Raw genomic sequence first — 21,979 nt, forward strand, 5'->3', positions numbered from 1 at the left:
GTGCAGGTGTATCAGTTCACCCGTGTGCTCTTCGGCGCTACGGCGTCACCGTATCTGGCAGGACGAGCGGTGAAAGAGGTCATCAAGCACCACGGTGATGAGTACGACTCTGACGTCGTGCAGTGCCTAAGCAAAGACCTCTACGTTGACGACATGCTGTAATCACTACCATCCACACAGCGTGCCATCCAGGCCAGAGAGCAAACGCAGCAGCTACTTGCCAAGGGCGGTTTTCACATGCGAAAATGGCTGTCGAACAAAGCTGAAGTGATGAACACCATACCAGAGGAAGATAGGTCACCTGATGTCGTCCGAGATGTTGACAGTGACACCAGCCTCCCAACTGTCAAGACTCTCGGCGTCAGTTGGAACGCCGAGAAGGATGCCTTCACCTACCAGCATCAAATGAAGGACATCACGACATTCACCCGACGCTCTGTGTTGCGCGGCCTGGCCTCCATATTCGATCCGCGTGGCCTGATCTCGCCATACGTCATCACGGCTAAGGTACTCCTGCAGGATGCCTGGTTGCTGGGACAGGGATGGGACGACCTGCTGCCAAAGGAACAAGTAGTCAAGTGGCAGGGTTGGTTCCAAGGCCTCCCAGACCTGAGTAACCTGGAGATCAGCCGCTGTTTCAAGGATCCACAACAGCCATCCGAAGACGCCAGTCTTTCTGTGCACTGCTTCTCCGACGCCTCAGATCGGGCGATAGCAGCCGCTGTGTATGTCAGAGCCAGCTACCCAGACGGTACCACCCGAATAACGCTAGCGATGTCGAAAGCGAAGCCGGCACCAGTGAGGCGACAGACGATCCCGCAGCTTGAACTGAGAGCAGCTGTGCTTGGCGTTCGCGTTAGTCATCTCGTCGCTGAATCCATCGGTATCCCAGTGTCAGCTCCCACATTTTGGACGGACTCGATGAACGTCTTGGGCTGGGTCCAAAGCCACAGCCGGCGCTACAAAGTGGACATTGGCAACCGAATCTCTGAGCTCCAGACCTCAACGAGAGCACACCAGTGGCGACATGTTCCCGGAAAGAACAACCCTGCAGACAAAGGTACTCGTGGTTTGTCTGCTGCATTACTGTGCCGTGACGCAATGTGGTGGTCCGGTCCACAGTTTCTTCGCCAGCAGCCAGATGAGTGGCCTCAGATGAAGGAAGTCAGCACATCCTCGCTGCCTGGTCAGCTCAAGACGGCGCTAGTTGCAGTCGTCCCTCCACCCTCCGAGATCCTGGGTCGCTTTAGCACATGGTCGCGACTGGTACGCGTGACAGCATGGTGCAAGCGATTTGTGGCAAACTGTCGGCAGGCAGTCAGTGACAGCAAGTCCACGAAGGGGGATGCCGCATCGGACAGCCAGTCCAGCACGCCAGTGAGAGTGCCAGTACAGCTTGGCGGCACCCGCTCCATCAGTGTTCCAGTTCTCAGCACTGACGAAGTATCAGTAGCAGAGCGGCACTGGATTGCAACTGCCCAGAAAGATTGCCATGGTACAGCATACCATCGTCTACAGTCTAGGCAACCGATGTTGAAATCGAACCCTCTGGCACCTCTCTGTCCCCAGTTCGATAGTGCAACAGAGTCACCCCTGATGACGGTAGGAGGTCGATTGCAAGCTACAAAGAACATGCCAAGTGGCGTACGCCACCCAGTCCTCCTACCAGCAAAGCACCGAGTAACCCAGCTGATAATCGAACAGGAAGATCATCGGTGCTTCCATGCAGTTGGGCCACAGCATCTTCTGGCCAATCTGCGACAACGCTACTGGATTGTTCACGGAACATCAACAGTCAAGGCCGTTCGAAGCAACTGCGTCACTTGCCGTAAGAACCGTGCGGAGCCGGCGTCCCAGATGATGGGCCAGATTCCAGACTTCCGAGTTGCAGGCTCGTTGAAACCGTTCAGCCGTACAGGAGTTGATTACGCGGGTCCCTTCCTGACCAAGCAGGGCCGAGGTAAGACGCAGGCTAAGCGGTACCTGTGCCTGTTCACTTGCCTTGAGACTCGTGCCTGTCACCTAGAGGTATCCTATGGCCTCTCCACTGAGTCATTCCTGTTAGCATTTGAGAGATTCACAAAGCGCCGTGGTGTCCCGCTTGAAATGGTCAGCGACAACGGGACCAACTTCACTGCCGCGGAGCGAGAACTCCGTGAGGCCGTCCGGGCCATGGACAAGGAGAAGATCGAGAAGCGACTGGTCAGTGATGGCGTGCGATGGCGCTTCAACCCACCTAGAGCACCACATTTCGGCGGCGTATTCGAATCCCTCATCAAGACGGCTAAGCGCGGACTCACAGCAGTACTTGGGAAAGCGGACGTCACAGATGAAGAGTTAGTGACTGCCATGTGCCAGGTTGAGGGCATGATGAACTCGCGCCCGCTGACAGTTGTAAGTGCCGATGCAGCTGATTTGCAGCCTCTAACACCAGCACATTTCCTCGTCGGACGACTCGACCCACCAATGGCTCTGGAAGTGAAAGCAGACGAGCATCCCTGCAGAGACCCACGCAAACGTTGGTTGTATGTTCAGCGGCTTGTAGCAGACGTGTGGAACAGATGGCGAGATGAGTATGTTCCCTTGTTGAATGTCCGTCGTAAGTGGCAACGTCAAGGTCGCAATGTAGCCGTAGGTGACATCATGCTGTGTCTTACATCAAACACTCCCCGTGGAACATGGCCCATGGGTAGAGTCACAGCAGTGCATCCTGGTGCAGAAAAGCTCGTCCGAGTAGTGGATATTAAGATCGGCGACAAGATCTACCGACGGTCTATCCACCATCTAGTACCTATTCTGGACACCGAGTAGTTTGTGCCTTGTGTATCTGAAGTGCTACAGGCAGCCCTGTGACAGTACTCTCTCTCTCCCAACCTATGAAGTTTTTCTTTCATCATACAGTACCGTAGTAGTACCCACTCGTCACAGTTTGTTTGCTGACCCTGTGCTCGTGAGTGAAGGGGATATGTTCAGGAATATTCCCAGCTTGTGGTGAATCTTGCATGACCTTTCATTGTACTCAGGTTTCATTCCTTTTATTCTAGTGCATGCTGCTGGCGCCTCATGCATTGACTATTGTTACCGCAGGCCAGTCTCAACCTTTGCATTGTCTGAGATTCAAGTAGCGTATCGTTTGATGCATGTGCTGTCTCCATGCTATCTAGTCGTAATAAATTCACTCGTCTTTGCATTTGTGCACAGTCCTGTGGATACTCGCAGGCTGCGATTGCGCTCTCGCTTTCGTCATTCTAGAATGTATACTTCCATGCCTTTGAAGTTTTTAGTGGTTAGTTTTGAACTGTAGGAAGCAGTTTACAGTGTTTGTTCTTGCAGTTTTATCTCAGAGGAGAAAGTTCTTGGTCTCATACTGTTATGAGTTGCTGTTGTATCTGGTTGAACGCATGCCGGGGCAACAGAGGGCAGCATGAGTAGCCAGGTTGGTTCACATATCGCCGGTACGCGCCGGGAGTCACCGGCGGTGGGCTTCTTGCAACCTCTCCCGGCGCATTGCGATTGTGTGAACCAGTGCAGTCGTAACAAATTCATATGGTAAAATATCGTAAGGGACCGCCGGCAAAGTTGGACAGTGCCCAACTCTTGCGATCAGCCCCGGCGCCGATCCCGTACGATTTTGACCAAAAGTGGTTTGTGAACCGTTCGCGCCGGTGATCGCCAGCTGCCGGGAGCCAGACTTTGTCAAAATATCAAACCAATACTTGTCCTAAAATTTTCCTAAATTGAAGCTAGAGAGGAGGTCCGTTCGCCATTCTTGTAGTCGCTTAAAGGCGGGAAATAAGTTAGGATACCAGCCCGTCCTTCTTGGATGATCTGCTTGACCATTGTGCAACTTATGAGACAAATACAATTGAAACAAATATAAAATTATAATGGATACATTGGCAAATTCTTGTGATCAACGTTTGCAAGCATAATTTTTCGACACAATCGCTTACTAGACTGCAATAAAATGTGTAGAAGTAGTTTCATGATCTCCAGTAAAAGGTAGCACCGAGTGGCCATCACCGAAAGACCTTGAACTACTGAAGAAACAAAGAATTCAAGCTTCAATTGGCAAACCTGCCATAGCATTTTGGCACATTCTGTACTACTTTGTAGTAGATTTGGTACTCGAACCGTCGGCGCAACGGATCGGGAGCTGGCTCACCGCCGATGTCTTGCGGTGCCGATTTTGCTTATGTGAACCAACCCAAAGCTTTCTTCACGTTGCGGTTGATACACATCTCGTGTGCTTCGTCCATAGCCACCGCGTTGAAAGATGTAGCAGAAAGCCCTACAGCGATGCCTCCTTTCGTAAAGTGGTCCAGAATTGGTTGGGCCATTGAGCCGATGTGACTGAGGTGTCGGGGCACCAAGCGCAAATAGTACGTCCTGTCGAGCGCATGAAATAATGGTGCTGCCATTTTCAATGCTGCCGTTCGCAAGTACCAGTTTCGGGATCGAATAGCAACCCATAGACCATAGTGCAATGTATATTAGAGATTCTGGCGTGCAGAAGCCTTGCCAGAACTGCCATACTTCATCCACCTCAGATATGTTGCTGTTACTTGAGGAGGAGCTGTTGTGTGCCATTGTTATTACTTGGAATGCGGACAATAGGAAATTGTGGCATATGCGGAAATTGGAGCATTTCTCTAGACTTGTAAGAGCCTCGCCCCTGAATCCCATTGCTCAAGCCAGTTGTTTTAAGCCAGCATCCCAATACACACGCATTACAACTGGCTGCAATGCCTTTACGTGTGCCAGTCACCCAAAAAAGGCACAAGCCAGCCCAGTTCCACACCATACTTTCTTTGCAGATTTAACAGGTGGTCGTAGGTTTTGCCGTCACCAACTACACACAGCCATTTGGTTCCTTGCCCGACAGAGTAGATTGTGTGCAACTTGTCCAAAACCGATTTCATTGTGACATTAGAATCAGCTGGCTCATTCAGTACGCCGAGGTAAACAACATTGGATTCTTCTGCCAAATTATGTTCCCACAGTTTGGCGAAGAATCCTTTGAGGCCAGTTTGCTGATCACCCGTGACATATTTGGTCAGATTAGCCTGCAGGTGACTCACTTCAGTGTCCTCCTTTGCATTTAGTCTGAAACTGTTAATGGTCAAAATCCCATGCTCGTACAAGGAATCCGTGTTGGTGAGGGAACACACTGTGCTTTCTGGGCACGCACCTGATGTTTGTTCCGTTGAAGACTGATGCTCCCTTTGTGTTCTCCGTCGGCTTCGTTTCTTCGATGGCTCGTAGCTGTTGGTAGAACACAGAAAGCCTTGGCTTGCTTGCTGGTCTACACTGGGCGCAGCCACCTTACAGCTTACTGGCATCGGATTGACATGTTGGATGCTGGTTCCATGGAAGCCGCAACTATTATCATCACAATTAACCCGTTTCCCCACCATGTCCTTGTCTATGTTGTCCACAGATGCAATCGAAAACGTGCGGAGCATCATGTCCTTCTGGATACCTGCAGACATTATCTGGTCGACAATGGTCATTTTATATTGATCATGCGTGTCGCGCCCAGCCACAGCTCCGAACTTGGCGAGGCCTTTGATGAGTTCTGTCGAGTGGCTATACGTCTGTACAGAGTCACTCAGCAGGGTATGGACAGGGTACGTACAAGCAGGTACTGCTGCATGGAGCATGCACGCAACTACAAACAAACACCTCATCTTCTTCGTGTGCTCCAGGCTTGGCTGATCTTTGTGTTGCGTGTCACTTCCGTAAATAATACGCCATGCTGTGTTCCAAATCTGCGGATCAATCTCTTGAATAGTGTCAGAGAGATTCAGTTCTGACAACACGGTGCCATCATTGTACTCGCATCCCTTGAACTTCTGTCCCTGTGCTTTAATTTTGGCATGGAGTATATCGGATGCTTCTTCTAATAATGGCTCCTTGTTTGCTTTACCGGCTGCGTTTATTGGTGCCTCGAGGTGTTTGGCATGCTGTCTGTTTCGCTGAAGCTCTTGTCGCTGGCTCGCCATACAGCTATGCAGGCACTGCAAGGTGTCGAAGCCACTTCTGTACAACAATATGCCAAACTTACTCGTTGCGCCAAAGCTGCGAACGCGCAAATGATGGTCAAGCTTGTCCATCAGCCTGTACAATAGCCACCTTGCGCTGTTATGACATTGTGTTGCTTCCTGCTCTGCATTTTCGTATAATTCATACACTGTTACATGGAGTACTGCTCCCTTCTCCAGCAAATCTTTAGCAACAAAGCACTCGGCTATTCCCAGTGTGGTGGTGTGCTTTGCTACGTCTTTCTCAATGCTTTGTATGAGAGCAATCATTTGGTGATCTGCACTCGGAGGCCTGTTGCTTGTGTCACGCACAATTTTCAATTGGGTGTTGTAGCATGGTGTGCAATATCGATCATCCTGCCGAACGTCCGTTTGACATTTCTCCTTGAGGTAGTCTCTGACAACGGCAAAGTTGGGAGATTTGCGGCGTGGGAAGCTGAGACGCTGATTGCACATCGTGCAGTAGGGCTTCTCCTGCTGTTCGCGGTAAATGTGCATTGCACAATGCTCTTGGCTCTCCGCCATCGCCCGTAACCTTACAATGTAACGTCTCTTCGCATTTGTCCTCATCACATTGTGGTGGTGGCGTAGGTGCTGGTGCAGCTGTTGCTGTCGCTGTTGGCCCCTGCCAATGCCCGTCCCGCAATGCGCGAACACGGTTCCAGCAAATGCAGGAGTCTAATTCATTATTACATGTGTTGTCACGCCCGGTTTTATGTCTTCCCAGTCTTTAACATTGAGTGGGTGGGTGAACTTGTGTGATGTGGTCAAGCATAAGCTGCACGCTGTCCCGCAATCATGGCCAGGGTGTAACGACGCACCAAGGGACATGCGTCCCATTCCTTAGGCTGCAACCACACTAGGTACAAAACTGCGTAAACGCAACTGTTCTGCTTATGTCGTCAAGGAAACGCGTGCGAAACGCAAAACGTGCTGCGTTTCGTTTCAGCAAACCGGGTACCCCTGTAGAAAGCAACTTTTTGCCTTTTCCTTGCGTTTCACTCCGTTCTTCATAATACGTGTAGATGCTTCTTAGAATTCTTCTTGAGGCTTGCACTGTGTCGGTAGTAGACGGCTTCCTTGTCAGTTTGTAGCATTTGAGATTTCATCTGCCAGGGCTTTGCTTTCAGTATAATTTCCGGACAGTCCTGTTGTTGCCTGCTGTTGTTAGTTCGAGATGCCGCGCAACTACATTTTTTTCGCTACTCTTTTTCAAACTACTACTACATGTAGTACATACATTTTCACAGCACGATTTTTTCTAGGGCCCAGAAATGTTGACAAAACGCAAGGATTCCTTGCGCATGAAATGGCAGTGTGGATGCGACTTTGCGTTATCTAAAAGCTGAACGCAAGCGCGTACTTGATTTTGTACGTAGTGTGGTTGCAGTCTTAGCGGTTTATGTGCATAATCTCTGGTTCTAGGTATCATGCCTTATATGTTAGCTTCAACCCTTATTTAGCCAGACCTTTGGGTTTCAAGATGTATACAATACCATGTACTAGTCACCAGTCACTGTATACATGTATTCTTATCAGACTGTCTGTATATTATGCACGAAATCTCGCTTATTTTTAGGGTGGACAAACCTCGCCATAAGTCGGTGAGGCGAGACCAAAAAAATAGAGATTCCCGGGCCCTCTCGCACCAAAATCGAGCCAAAGCCAATTTTTTAGGGGTCAAACGGGTGTACCTTTAACTAACGAACGGGTAATTTTCTTAACGGGCGGGTTAACGGGTACCCTTTAGCAGCCATGTTTTAATTTTTGCGCAATTTTCATATAAACCATGATAGTAATTTATCTGTTCTCAGGTTGCATTTTGATTATCACATTGTGATTCGCCAATTGATTTGAGTCTGATAGTTGAAGAGATAGATCTACTAGGTGCGAAATTGCAACAACAATGCAGGCATGCAGTTTGGAGTTGTAAATAATTGACTCCCGCCTGGAATGCACAATCCCAGCAGTGTTGTTCGATACTGATTTGATCACCGAAATCCAAACGGGTACTAACGGTACCTGGGATTAACGGGCGAGTACCCGGGTACCCGGAACACCCCTTTGACCCCTACAATTTTTTTTGGAACAGTTCATACATGTACAGTACTGATCGTGTGAGTAGATCTGTGACGTGGAGTCACACAAACCCGAGCTTGTACGACTCCCTGATGTACAGATGTACAGATCAGGGCCATCGGTGGCCGAAATATAGAAAAATTAAACGGGTAAACAGCGTATCTGTTGTCTGTAAAAAAATTGAATAAAAAATTACCGGAAAATGCTAGAAAAAAGTGGAACATGGCATGCACACATACATGTATAGTCACGTACATACATGGGAAAAAATAAAAATAAATAAAATTCGCCCGCCCGCACCAATTTAACTTGGGTTCTGCCCGGGAATCTCGATTTTATTTTGGTTTCGCCAAACCCGGTATTTTGCACTGACAGAACTCCTAGGATATCAGCGCCGTCTCAGTACCTAAGGACAGGTGTAAAGATAAAGAAAAAATACACTTGGCCCACAATGCCCCACTAAATAATCCGAGGGGTGTCGCGAAGACGACAATTTCCTTACCTTTCTTTCGAGCGAAGTAGCGTCGCGAAAAAGTATTTTTGGGTTGGGTTTCGTGCTGAGATTGACGAATTTTGTCGCAGGTGTACGGACTGTCAGCGTTCGAAAGCAAAGAATCCAGTTGATCATGCACCTTTGCAACATTTAGCTTCTTCCAAACCGCTTGAACTAGTTGTCAATGGATCTGATGGGCCCACTGCCAATTTCATTGTCAAAAAATGTATATATTCTCGTGGTTGTTGATCACTTTTCAAAACGGACTGAATGCTATCCATTGCCAGATATTTGCGCAAGTACTGTTGCTCAATGTTTTGTAAAAAAAGTGTGTGTCTCGCCATGGTTTACCTGAGCGCATTCACACTGACCAGGGTAAGCAGTTCGAATCACTATTGTTTCGCGAGCTATGCCTGCGTCTTGACATTGATACATCATGAACGACTCCGTATCATCCGCAGGGCAATGGTATTGTTGAGAGAGCGAATAGAACGATCCAGAATATTTTAAAGATTTTTGTTGATGAGGCCAATTCGAATTGGGACGAGCTACTTCCTTCGACGATGTTAGCGTACAATACGAGTGTTCACGCGTCTACGAATTTTACGCCGTATTCTTTAATGTTTGGTCGCGAGGCACACATGCCTCTCGATATTTTGTGTCCTCCGCCTACGGACTCACTTCCTGAAATGCACAAATCTTTTGCGAAAGAACATGTTTCAAAGTTGCGTTTCTCCTGCGATTTGGTTCGACAACATCTCGATTCTAGTCAACGTTGTTCTAAAGTCCTTCACTATCGAAAATCTCGAGCTAGCCCATTGAATGAAGGTGACAGGGTTTGGTTACATCGACATTCGCCGCCTCAAGTTTTGCCTAAATTTTTCAAGTATTGGTCGGGACCATGGGAAATTGTAAAGAAACCGACAGACGTTACGTATGCGATCGAACCTTGAGAGTCCTATCCGCCATCGGCCTTGCACAGTCCATCGAAATCGCCTTCGGAAATGTTTTCCGCAAATGGGACCTGCCACACGCACACCACTTGCTGCGCCTACACGAACAACTCTTACTGCGCCTGCACACATGTACAATACCCGGGCTCGCACTTCAATATAATTTGAATTGTCTCATTAACGAATAATTCTTTGATGTCGCTTCCTCGTAGATCGACGGATTTCGCCTCGCCATGTGTTTGCCTGCTTCCTTACTGTTTAGCGCCTACTGATATTCCTGCTTTGTTTCAAGTATACAACCCGCAGTTCGCCGAATTTCGAAACGCCATGAGCTCGCCTATACCTTTGTTGTCTACCGGTATGCCTGTGTTTTGTTTGCGTATATGTATGAACGTGTTGAGTGTGCGGGCAGGCGCTTCGGAAGTTGTCGTCTTCCGGGGTGCCTGTCGTTTCTTTGTCGTTGTCCTTTCCCTTGGTGTTGTGTGTGCGGGCAGGCGCTTCGGAAGTTGTCGTCTTCCGGGGTGCCTGTCGTTTCTTTGTCATTGTCCTTTTCCTTGGTGTTGCGTGTGCGGGAAGGCGCTTCGGAAGTTGTTGTCTTCCGGGGTGCCTGTCGTTTCCTCGTCGTTGTCCTTTTCGTTATTCTTAGATTGCCTCAAGATTTACAACATTATGCATGCCTTAAAATATCGATTAAATTCATGATTGTGTTTACTACTGTTTTCACTATTTTCCTTGCTCCCTCAGAAGTTATTCGCAGGTAAATTTAAATTTTTGTTGTCCCACAAACGTCTTTATATTCGATCTATTTGCAATTCTCCTCCTTCCTTTTCTCCACGTGGGCGCGGAGTCGTTTTCAAGTAGGGGTGGTATGTTAGGTTCACGATCTCACATATGCACGCACTCGCACACTCGTACGCACTCGCACACTCGAACTCACCTTTACAGGCGCGAACTCACCTTTACTCTCGTACTCACCTTTTCAGGCGTGCACTCACCTTCACTCTCGTACTCATCTTTTCAGGCGCGAACTTACCTTTACAGGGACGTACTCACCTTTTCAGGCGCACACTCGACGTACTCGCCTTCACAGACTCGCATTCACCTTTACCCTCGTACTCGCCCTTGTCCCCTTTCCTAACCTTTTCTTCCTTTGGCCTGGGTAGCTGGACTCGCGCTTTAGCACATTTATTTCCATAGCTACCCAGGCCCATGATAAGCTCTGGCTGGGACATTTTCTCTCGGTCTTGTTTTTCAATCGAACCTCTGAGACTCTCTTTCCACTGTTGTCGAATTGAGACTTGAACATCTTGAACCTCGTCCTCTTGTGATCGTGGCCGTTTCGTGAGATCTCCCGATCCTAACAAAATAATAATAATGTTCGCTTAAAATACTAAGAACTGTCCTTAACATGTAAAGACACATCTGCTGCGTTTTCATGTTCAACAACCAAGAGACTTGAATAACGACTGATAAAGATATTTCCTTTGTACTCCCCATAACAACATCAATGTCCTTATCATTAATGTTGTACAATACCTGTCTTTGTACAATACCTGTCGTTGCAAATTCTATATTATTATTTTGATGTTGGAGTTTGGATTGAGTTTCTTTCCTTTCTTCCTCTTCCTTCCCCTACTTCTTGTCCCTTTGGTTTTTGGCTTTTTATTTTTTTCACTTTCTTTTTGCTGTCCCACCCATGGAAATATTTCCCGTCGGGTCTGGCATATCGCCTTCGAAAGAAGTGAATAAAGGAGACATAATAATAATAACACGGATACGCGTACAACATGCACAGCCGTGCTATACATGCTTCGGCTGCTGTTCTCTAGCTCTGTCCAATATGTATATCAATATTCTGCTTTTACTACTACATGTATGTAGCCGTGCAGCAATAATAGTACATATAGTTGCGAATGCATACCCAAGGTGGAGGGCAGTCAGGCGTGATAGACGCCAGCAAGAGTACATGAAAACCAGAGGGTGCAGCTTGGGGCCTTTTCTCCTACGTAGGTTTCTACTTAAGGTGCTCGGTATTAGATCTACCAACTCGTGGTAGCGGCGTGCTGTGCACGTGCACAGCAGACATTGTGTTGCAGTGCAGTCCGTTTTCAGATGTGCATGCGCGAGGAACTTCCTTCTTCGGAACTGCTTCTTGCATGAGCTGTTTCGGGGGGAGGGTTGAAATCAACCCGGGGCGAAATTTCCACCCGGGTCAAGCGCAATGCGTCATGTAAACGCGCCATTCACTTTGTGAACATGGCGGTTTGAAATCTGACCCGGGTTGAAACGCTTCATGTAAACACAGCCTATGACGACATCCGAGTTTGCCTGGTGTGACAATAACCTGTCCGAGATACCGGCACACCCTGTAGATTCGAGCACTGGGTTCATTGTCGAGTGCGACCTTGATGTACCCACTTCGCTGCACCACTACTTTAACGATTATCCACTCGCTCAGGAAGTGATGAGAACATTCTCAGACAAGCTATCACCGTACCAACAAGCACTTGTGGAGGAGCTCAAAGTGCCAGCCGTACATGGAGTCAAGTTGACAGCCCGTCTCCTACCCAACTCAAAGTATGTGGTTGGTTGGTTGGTTGTGTTTATTTGAATTCGCAAACCGAACGGACTGAACATGTCCAATGACAAGGAAGCGAATGAAGTCCAAATAACCCAGGAATGGGGACACAGATGAAAAGAAAATATGGGAACAGAAGGCTCTCAGCAAAGGAAAAAGAGAAAGGAAGGAAAGAAAAAGAATAATGGAGAAGAAGAAGAAAAATCGTGGTCACGGCGAGAAGAAAGCTTTTAGCAAAAAGAGAAAGGAAAGGATGAAGGAGAAAATGGGGAGACACATCGTGGTTACGGCCAAAGCCGGAGTAGCGGCAGGACACAGTAGACATAACAAACCAGGAACAAACACGCATGAAGCATGGACCATGCCGGCCCAGAAGCGGGAGACACCGACAGGAAGAGAGAAGAGAAGAGAAGAGAGAAATCGAAGCATAGCACATCTACATGTACGCCCACACACCCACACATCCATACACCCACACATACCCACACACACACACACACACACACACACACACACACACACACACACACACACACACACACACACAAACACACCCACACACACCTCAGACCTCAGACATGCCCATCGCGGAAGCAATGATAGCGAACAGCTATGTTAGACATAGCAACTTGTGCTGGGATTACACCATTCAACAGCTTGCAAGGCTGATGAATTCACTGCCACTATTTTTAGCCTGGTATCCACCACACAGCTGTTTGAAGTGACTTTTTCTGGCCAGTGAATCCCTATTTTCATTTTTCCATTTTTTTACGCACACACCACACCACATACTCCGGCATACACTGGCTGTTGGTAACCACCCAGAAGAATGAAAGAAAAGTCAGGAAGAGTCCGAGAAAGAGAAGAAAGACCTGTGCGACCATAATCGTCGGGAATTGAACCCGCAACCTCTCGATTTGAAATCGACTGCACATACCACTGCACCATATGGGACACACACCACACACACACACACACACACACACACACACACACACACACACACACACACACACACACACACACACACACACACACACACACACACACACACACACACACACACACACACACACACACACACACACACACATATAGATGTACATACCCACACCTACACACCACTACACACATACTCAGACAAATACCCCCCCCCCCCCCCCCACACACACACACACGCACATGCGCGTGCACACACACACACACACACACACACACACACACAAACACACACACACACACACACATGTACATTGACAGCCACACATACAATTGCTTTGCAATGTTCTCAGTTCATAGAAGAAACGGGACTGCGGCAGCACGGAACTGACGAGGAACAGAGATGGAGCGAATACTGCTAGGCAGGTTGTTCCAGCATAGCGCACCCTGGAAGGCGAATGTCCCCTTTCCAGAGATGCTGCGGGCGGGTGGCAGGCAGAGACCCATGCTGAAGTCCAGGCGCGTGGACCGGCCACAAGCTGGCAGCAAGAGAACCTGAAGCTCAGGACTTGCTTGGCCGTCACGGCAGCGCCATGCAAGGAATGCCAGCTTCTGCTTGTACACTTCGGTTACCCGGTACAGTGAGAGGCGCTCCAGTAGGTCATGTGCGGATGTCCATGGCGGACGTCCGAACACTACACGGGCACCACGGTTTTGCAGAACCTGTAGTCGATGACAGTGCCTGGCTGCCAGGGATGTCGAGAATGCATTTCATCCATATAGAAGATCGGGCATTATGATGGACTGGAACTAAGTCATAGCCAGCAATCACATGTCATCACGTACATTGAAAATCAACATAATTTTGCGAATCGACCTTTTTTTCAGGATCACTTTTCAACAAGGACGAAGCAAAGTCGGCCGAACGAAGCCTAGAGGAAGAAAATCACCCTCTCCACTTCACCATCACGATACTGACATAGATACGAGATGGAAACAACTAAAAAATCCACAAGAAAACTGTACGGCCATCATCGCGCTGACTTTGGTCTGACTTTGGTCTGAGAATTTCTATCACGATCAAAAATGTACGAGGAGCACTCCAGAATAAGCCACAGACGTACCTTTATCGCTCTCTACTCCTTTTTCAAGGCACAAAAGTCGACTCTCCACTTTCAAACCAGGAACTAGACATACCAGTGGTCCTTTTCAGCTGCTCCACGAGCGCTGGAAATGTTCACCAAGGGGCGCAGAGCAGCATCCATTCCAGAAAAAGAGCCAAAATGCGAGTGAGACTGCATGCCTGAGTACATGAGTACATGTATGAGTACATGCAGAAAATAGTCAATTTCAGCGTTTCTGCTCCAAACAGCAACTAGCTTCGACTAGAAACAAAGATTACACCAAAGGATCAAACAACAACCATTTTCTGCAGTTTTTTTGCAGATGGCTTCCTTGTGCTTGGCCCAGCACGCCAAAAATCACACCTCGGAGGAGTACAAAAATTACAACTCTCAGATGTCCTCGATTGCTGGCCATGTATCCGACCCTGTGTGCTGAGGCAACGCCGCATCCTCCACAGGACTCCGATCTTTCGTGATACACGGTTTGCACAGCGGGTTACGTGGTCATCCCAAGACATGTTGCTATCAAATGTTATGCCAAGGTACCTGGCAGACTCCACAAGAGGCAGCAGGGTCCCGTTTGAGTTCACCGAGAGTGGAGTATGCTTCTCAGGTAGGTTCCCAGAAATGGAGATCACCTGGCTTTTGGAAGCATTCATGATCAAGCCAAGGTCGTTTAGCCAGTTAGTTATAGCTAAAGCTGACGCAGACAGAATTGCAGACACTTCAGACTTAGTCGGTTTGCTGCAAGTGAGACCAATGTCATCTGCAAACTGCAAAGACAAAGCTTGTCCAGCAACATAGGGTATTTCCCGTTATACGTTGAACAAAAAGGGGCCGAGCACAGATCCCTGTGGCACTCCGCAGGTGCAGAGAGTGATAGTGCTGCGTGATGGTCCGATACACACACGCTGGGTCCGTTCGGAGAGGTAAGAAATGAACCACCGCAGGGCTGTGGCCGTGACACCAACATTGAAGAGGTCGAGAATTAGTTGGTGATGTCTAACTTTATCGAATGCTTTGGACATGTCCAGTAAGCAGACACCTGTGTACATTCGTTTGTCCCGGGCAGTAAGGATACGGTTGGTGATTAGAGCTAGTGCATCCTCAGTGGAATGGCCGCTGCGAAATGCAAACAGAGTGGAGGGAAGTGACTCTGTGATGTTCATGACTGATACAAGTCCCTTCTGCACCAGCTTCTCTAATAGCTTAGACAGGATTGGGAGAAGGGAAATGGGACGGGAGTGAGTGGGAACTGCTGGGTCACCAGCTTTATATAGCGGTGATACGTGTGCAAGCTTGAAGGCAGAGGGTACTGTACCACGGGATAGTGAGGCATTGAAGAGAGCAGCAACAGACGGAGCAATGATATCAGCACAGCACTTCAGAAGTACTCCTGGGATGCTGTCACTGCCTGTGGCCTTGGCTGTATTGATGCCTCTCAGGAGACGATAAACAGAGTTGGTTCGGACATACTTGAAAGCTGATAACGCTGTGGGGCGTGATGGACCCCGTGGCATGGTGAGCACAGGGGGTCTATCATTATCAGTCACAACTTTACTGAAGGCTGTGGCGACATCCTCCACATCACACGTTGGCTCAATACGTTGGAGAGTTCGAGATGTTACAGTGTTGATGATATGCCACAGTTTGCCTGGATTGCGACTATGTGTTACACTACCGTACACTGCAGCTGTATTCGCGTCTGGGCATGGTGGTGACCGCGGTTCGCAAGATGTTGGGATTTCAGCAGAGTGCCTGGATGGCCCCCAACATCGGTCTGAACACTGCGCTTCGCACAAGGGCTCCAACCGACTTTGAGAAGGGCTTTTAGGCGCCGTTTACATGAGAAAATAAGCCCGGGCTTGTTCAACCCTAGGCTTACGATAAGCCCGCCTTGACCTGTCACCCAGTCATTTTTGGAGCGCGCGTTAATATGGTCAGGCGGGCTTATTCGGCTCGCCCCGAGCTCAACTAGCCCTACCCTTGACCCCCAAGCTTATCCAACCCCCAGGGCTTATTTCGTCATGTAAACGGTCAAGAAGGGCTTATAAGCGAGTTTTTTTCCCTATTTTTCGATTTTGCCTCGTGAACCTGAGAGAATGTGGCCTTGGACAGTGCGTCTCTTTTATTTATTTCTTGGTATGTTTTCTTCTGGTTTTTGTCCAGTGGAAGGTCCTAGCCCATCCTTCACCTTCTCGAAAAATAAGTGACATTGGAAAAGCAGTAGAAACCTGAGCCGGCATTTCTTGATCCAAATTTCATCAGACACGAACATTTACCGCTGCCCGACTAATACAATCGTGCGTCTTGTGGCGAAATGTCCGGTCACCGCTGTCGAGTGCGCTTCACGAATAAGACGACTACGAAATGTGCGAGGAACAATCAATTGGCTAGCATTAATCTGAAGTCTTCGATAAACCAAACAATAGTCGACAAAAAGTTAAACCTTTTTCAGTCCAGAGAGCGCGTGCGCCTGGACGAGTCGGTTGCTTATTGCGGTTGTCGCTTTGTAATAGGTTTTTGATTTCTTGAAGATCTTGATCATTGTCAGTAGCTTCTTGCCATTCCCTAAATGCCTCATCACTGCCTAGAAAATGTAGCAAGTTAACAAGGTCTACAGCGAATCGATACTATAGTATTGGTACGTTTGGCCCTCATTTTGTTGGGTCTTGTTGCTAGGAGACACCTAAAATGCCGCTCTACGCATAGCTGAGGTCCAAGGCTTTCTGACGATGTACAAAACAACGATGCTTACCATACAACTTTTTGCCGTATCGATCGACTATAGAGTATAGTTTGTTGAAATTGGAAAAGACGACTATCCGCCATGCGCACATTTCGAGAATAGACACATCAGGGCCACTTCCACGTCCTCTCCAAACTACTCCACCGTGCCTCGGAACGGCACAACAACTCAATTTAACATTCTTGTACTGCTTCTTGCCCAAATTCAACAGATTTTCACAATTCAAACTGCGCTGCAAAGCTCAGATCCAAGCGCTTCATTTGATGTCCATCACGCATGCGCCATGCCAAAGGGAAATCCCCTGGCACGCTCCTCAACAAAAAGAAGTCATGAACAAAACAATTCGTGTTCACTCTGGGCCGTGATTTCCGTGTTCATCTTGTCGCCGCTCAATGAATTCTTATCCTATCGTGAAGAACGTTATATTGCCGCAAAGATGTGGTCAAGACCCTTCCAACGGTGTATTGATTGTCGCGATGCGTTTATGCTTGACGAAGTTACGAAAGTTTGTACACTGATCTATGCACTGCGATATATCGCGCGAATGTTTTGCGAGTTAACCCTTTGCCGGTCTAACTCAATGTATGTGAGGGTTGGTCACGCAAATACATGTACACACAACCAACAATAACTCAAGAACCATGTGATGTAGGTATGGGTAAACCATATATTTTCAAAATCTGTATGCCTGAACGCGTCCAGAAAATTCAAATATGACTAGGTCCAGGCAAGAATAGGGCCCATGGTAGCCCTTCAAGTTGAGAGAAAATACAATTGCGAATGAAATACACGAATATCACAGCACGTACGGCATACCAAGTTTGTGATGGAGCTGAAGTCGTACGCCATTGAACTCCAACACCTCGCCATCAGCGATACGCCAGCAGCAGCAATTCCCATTGCACGATATCGCAGTTTCGGTTTGTTCATCTCAGCGCTGCTCGCGTCAGATTCACTCTCGCTCAGATGAGTACTCAGGCGCGAGCTTACGCATGCCGTGATCGCACCTGACGAGTCCTTGTGACAGTCGCTGTCGCCGTGTCGGCAGCAAGAAGGCTTCCTCTCTGTTTGGAGAATTTTGTTTCTTCATTCGTGGACGATATATTTTGAACTAGGAGGACTCAACGGAGCTCTTTTTCTCAACACACTACACTGCAAAACCTCCCGGGACATCCAGCCTGGACTGGTGATGTTACTGCTCTCAGAGCGCTTGTCAAACACGGCCCCAAGAGATGCACTCGCATTCTTGAAATGCGCGCATGGCGGATGGTCGTCTTTTCCAATTTCAACAAACTTCAGTCGATCGATACAGCAACAATTTGTATGGTAAGCATGGTTGTTTTGCACATCGTCAGAAAGACTTGGACCTCAGCTACGCGTAGAGCGCCATTTTAGCTGTCTCCTAGCAACAAGACCCCCAAAAAATGAGGGCCAAACGTACGCTTATGGTAGATGGGTAAAGGGTTAACTCGTACGTAGTGGATCAGGTCATGCATAAAGTTCGAGTTAACTAGTACTCAGCACGGAAAGGGTTAAACTTATTAAGCAAAATCTTATCTTCTATCGGAACATTATCGTCAAGCTTTGGGAATAGAGGTGATGAAGATGTGATGGTGTGTTTTGGAGTTACGGAACTCTTCGAACGCAAGTGAAACGATTTTCGATACGCGGTAAGCGTGTGGTCGGACTCGAATGAAATGCTCATGCCATGGCCAGTCAACGTGTTTACACCAATAATCACCTCCTCCTGTACCCCCTCCACTACCAAAGCTTTAGTCAACTACTGTCGAATGGTCGAATGCGGTAAAAACCTGCACGACCCCATGAACTTTAATTGAAGACCCCGTCGCACTTTGGAGTGCATCGATACCAACTGTGGACTGAGGCGCCAGTGTAGACATCGGTGCAAATGTGTCAAGTACATCTTTTCGAATAACCGTGAATGCTGCCCCCGGGTCTACCAGAGCTGGTACCACTGCGCCCTTGCCTTTTTGTCGTCTGGAAATTTTTATTTGCAAATGGCAGCCTTTCGTGCAATAACGACGAACGCAGTGGGCAGTTCGGATGAACACAGGGGAAACAACCCCCCTCACAATAGAAACCACGAACCCCAGTAAGCGTAAAATTAAGGCAATGCACAAGAACGGAAATCTCATATTAATCGACGTAACAAATTTAAGGGCGTGAACAAGCAACGTAAAGAACAGGATCGAGTACGGTAATAACAGAGTGACAGTCGACTTAACAGAATGAACGGCATGGAGGAACATCGTAAATAACAGGATCGAGTACGGCAGTAACAAAGTGAAAAGTTTAAATATCGAGGCAAAAGTGTTCATATCGGTGGTGATTTTCGATATCGGAGTCGAAGTGGTTGGCAGCCTCTCGTCAGCCACTAAAAGCGGTTTAAAGAATTACGCGAGTCCGAGCGGTCCCCAAGATGTTGCGAGTTTTCGGAACGCTTTTTGGTGAAAAAGTCACATTCAACGTGTCCTCGACGCTGGCAAAAGAAACAAACAGTCGGTTCCCGGAAACCGATTCTACGATCCGACCTACGATCCCCCATTTGGCTACGCGATTCCGCGCTGTGCGGACGTTTGAATTCTCGGCGCTCAGGTGAAGGTGAGCGAGGTCGACTACTCGCCGGTCTCTGGTGTTCCAACAAAATTTTGCTAAAACGCTCGGCTACACGCTCAACAAGTTCGTCTTCGTCAAAAGTTTTCGGTGGTGCGCATACTTGAGAAACAGATGCAAATTCTGCGGCCGCATCTGCGAAGACCGTACTCGACTTCTGTAAGTTTGTTTCCACTACCAGCGCTCTACGCTGCGCTGCGTCTAGTGTCTGCGGATCGAAATCAATTACTTTATCTTTAATGGGCGGATCTAAAGCATTGGTAAACGCTTCTTTTGCGATGTCGTCGATTACTTCTGACGTCGCAGAAGGATATGCGCGCGCAGTCATTCGTCTTATATCGCTGGCGAGTTTTACCAAACATTCGTTTGGGGATCGTCTACGATGGCGCAATTTGACTCGAAACAAAGACGAGTTGTGGTTTGGCAAAAAATGATCAATCAACACAGTTCTCAATTGTACATCATCTTCGACTATCGATTTATCGCAAGCCAAAAAAATCTCGATGCTTCTTTCCTCAAAGATTTGCGCAAGAATCGGTACCGCAGTGCATCGCGATCATTAATCAAAAGTCTCGAGGTACAGAAGTTTGCAATGATAGAAAAAAAATGGCGCCCAGCAAAAGTTCGGTACGATACAAAGATTTGTAAGCTAAAATTGCGAGCAAGGTGCTACAAGAACGAAGTCGAGTTGAAACGAAACGAGACACAAGTAAAACGCAAGAAGGGCGCCTACCAAAAGTTCGGCACGATACAAAGATTGAAAGCTAAAATTACGAGCAAGGCGCTGCAAGAACGAAGTCGAGTTGAAACGAAGCGAGACACAAGTAAAACGCAATACAGCTAGAAGTACTTACAGTTCTCAGGGTCGTGAGGTCGAGCGAAAAGTCGGGCGCCAATGTTAGGATCGGGAGATCTCACGAAACGGCCACAATCACAAGAGGACGAGGTTCAAGATGTTCAAGTCTCAATTCGACAACAGTGGAAAGAGAGTCTCAGAGGTTCGATTGAAAGACAAGACCGAGAGAAAATGTCCCAGCCAGAGCTTATCAAGGGCCTGGGTAGCTATGGAAATAAATGTGCTAAAGCGCGAGTCAAGCTACCCAGGCCAAAGGAAGAAAAGGTTAGGAAAGGGAACAAGGGCGAGTACGAGGGTAAAGGTGAATACGAGTCTGTGGAGGTGAGTACGTCGAGTGCGCGCCTGAAGTACCGGTTCCTGCACGATTACGAGGGCAGTACCGCGGAATCCAGCCCGCGCCGCGATAGCGGCAAAGGCTGGATGAACAGCGGTACTGGCCGAGTATGAGTGACTGGAACGTGTTTCCCGTGTGCACCTAAGCCAAATAAAGAGATACATGACAGAAGAAGCAGCAGAGAGACACCTTCTGAGTCTAATGACTGCCACTGTCAGTTCTCAAACAAAAACAATTTTTGTCAAATTGAAAAATTTCACCTGTTAGTGTTGCTCACTAGCCACTAATGACTAGAGTTGTTCGTCCACGAAATTTGCAATATAGCACTACGGTACCACCAAGAGTAGGTCAGTTGGCATAGAACAACAGCTATGCAAAGCCATGTTCATCTCCTCTTCACTTTGGAAGGCAGTACAGGCACCCTTCATACCTCGACATTGCCTTGGAGTGGAAGCAAATTCACCATGAGTAACCTAGATTTGGTTACCGTCAGGGAACGAAATAGAGCTGCAAAACACCAAAAGTAATTGTTTTCTTCCATTCAAGTACACTGCTGAGCATGCACAGCATGGTGACAGCTAAGCAATTCGCACGTCATCAAGCCCAATTTCCAAATATGGAAGGTGTTGTTTATGAAATTTGACACGGTTTCTCTTCTCTGATCGGCTCGAGACATAGCTCATCGGAATCAGTGCCCAATTCCCCTTCGGATAAGCCATACTTATTTTGGCGTTCAGTTTCCCTTTAACTATGCTACTAGTACATACACAAAATAGGAGATCCCCCAGATAGGCGTTAGCCTTTGGGTAATCCTAAAATAAAGATTGGAAAGGCTTCCTGTCTGAAGCCTTTCCATACTGTACTGGTACTCGATGTTCCAGGTTTGTGACACGAGAATGGCGCGAGAATTAGTGTAACGCTATCATTCTCTTCACTTTCTTTGCCCGCTGCTACCACTAGATATGGCATGTTCTCCATTTCTTTCCTTGGCGCTGATAGGTGGAATTCTCTGCCTGTCTCGTGTCGTCAGGTTGAGCATCTATCCGTTTTTGTTTCGCTCTGTAAAGAGCACTTAGGGTTCCCTGTAACAAGACGGCAACGTCTGTAGGGCCTTCCCTATCAAAATAATAAATTCTACTACTACTACTACTACCGCTGAGTGTACCGCCATACACGTGGTCGACACTTAGTCGACA

The 21,979-nt window shown here is 47.9% G+C and overlaps 1 protein-coding gene across 1 annotated transcript; it reads left to right on the top strand.

Moving 5' to 3' along the window:
- Nucleotides 1-237: 237 nt before the first annotated feature.
- On the top strand, nucleotides 238-2,811 carry LOC135827676 (uncharacterized). The gene has a single exon (XM_065340130.1). It carries the CDS (start codon nucleotides 238-240, stop codon nucleotides 2,809-2,811), a length of 2,574 nt encoding a protein of 857 aa, XP_065196202.1.
- Nucleotides 2,812-21,979: the final 19,168 nt, after the last annotated feature.

The sequence above is a fragment of the Sycon ciliatum genome, chromosome 11, assembly GCF_964019385.1.
Source record: "Sycon ciliatum chromosome 11, ocSycCili1.1, whole genome shotgun sequence".
NCBI classification, from domain to species: domain Eukaryota; kingdom Metazoa; phylum Porifera; class Calcarea; order Leucosolenida; family Sycettidae; genus Sycon; species Sycon ciliatum.

What these genes read in the sequence shown, in the direction of transcription:
- LOC135827676 (XM_065340130.1), top strand. Translation starts at nt 238, where the DNA reads ATGCGAAAATGGCTGTCGAACAAAGCTGAAGTGATGAACACCATACCA.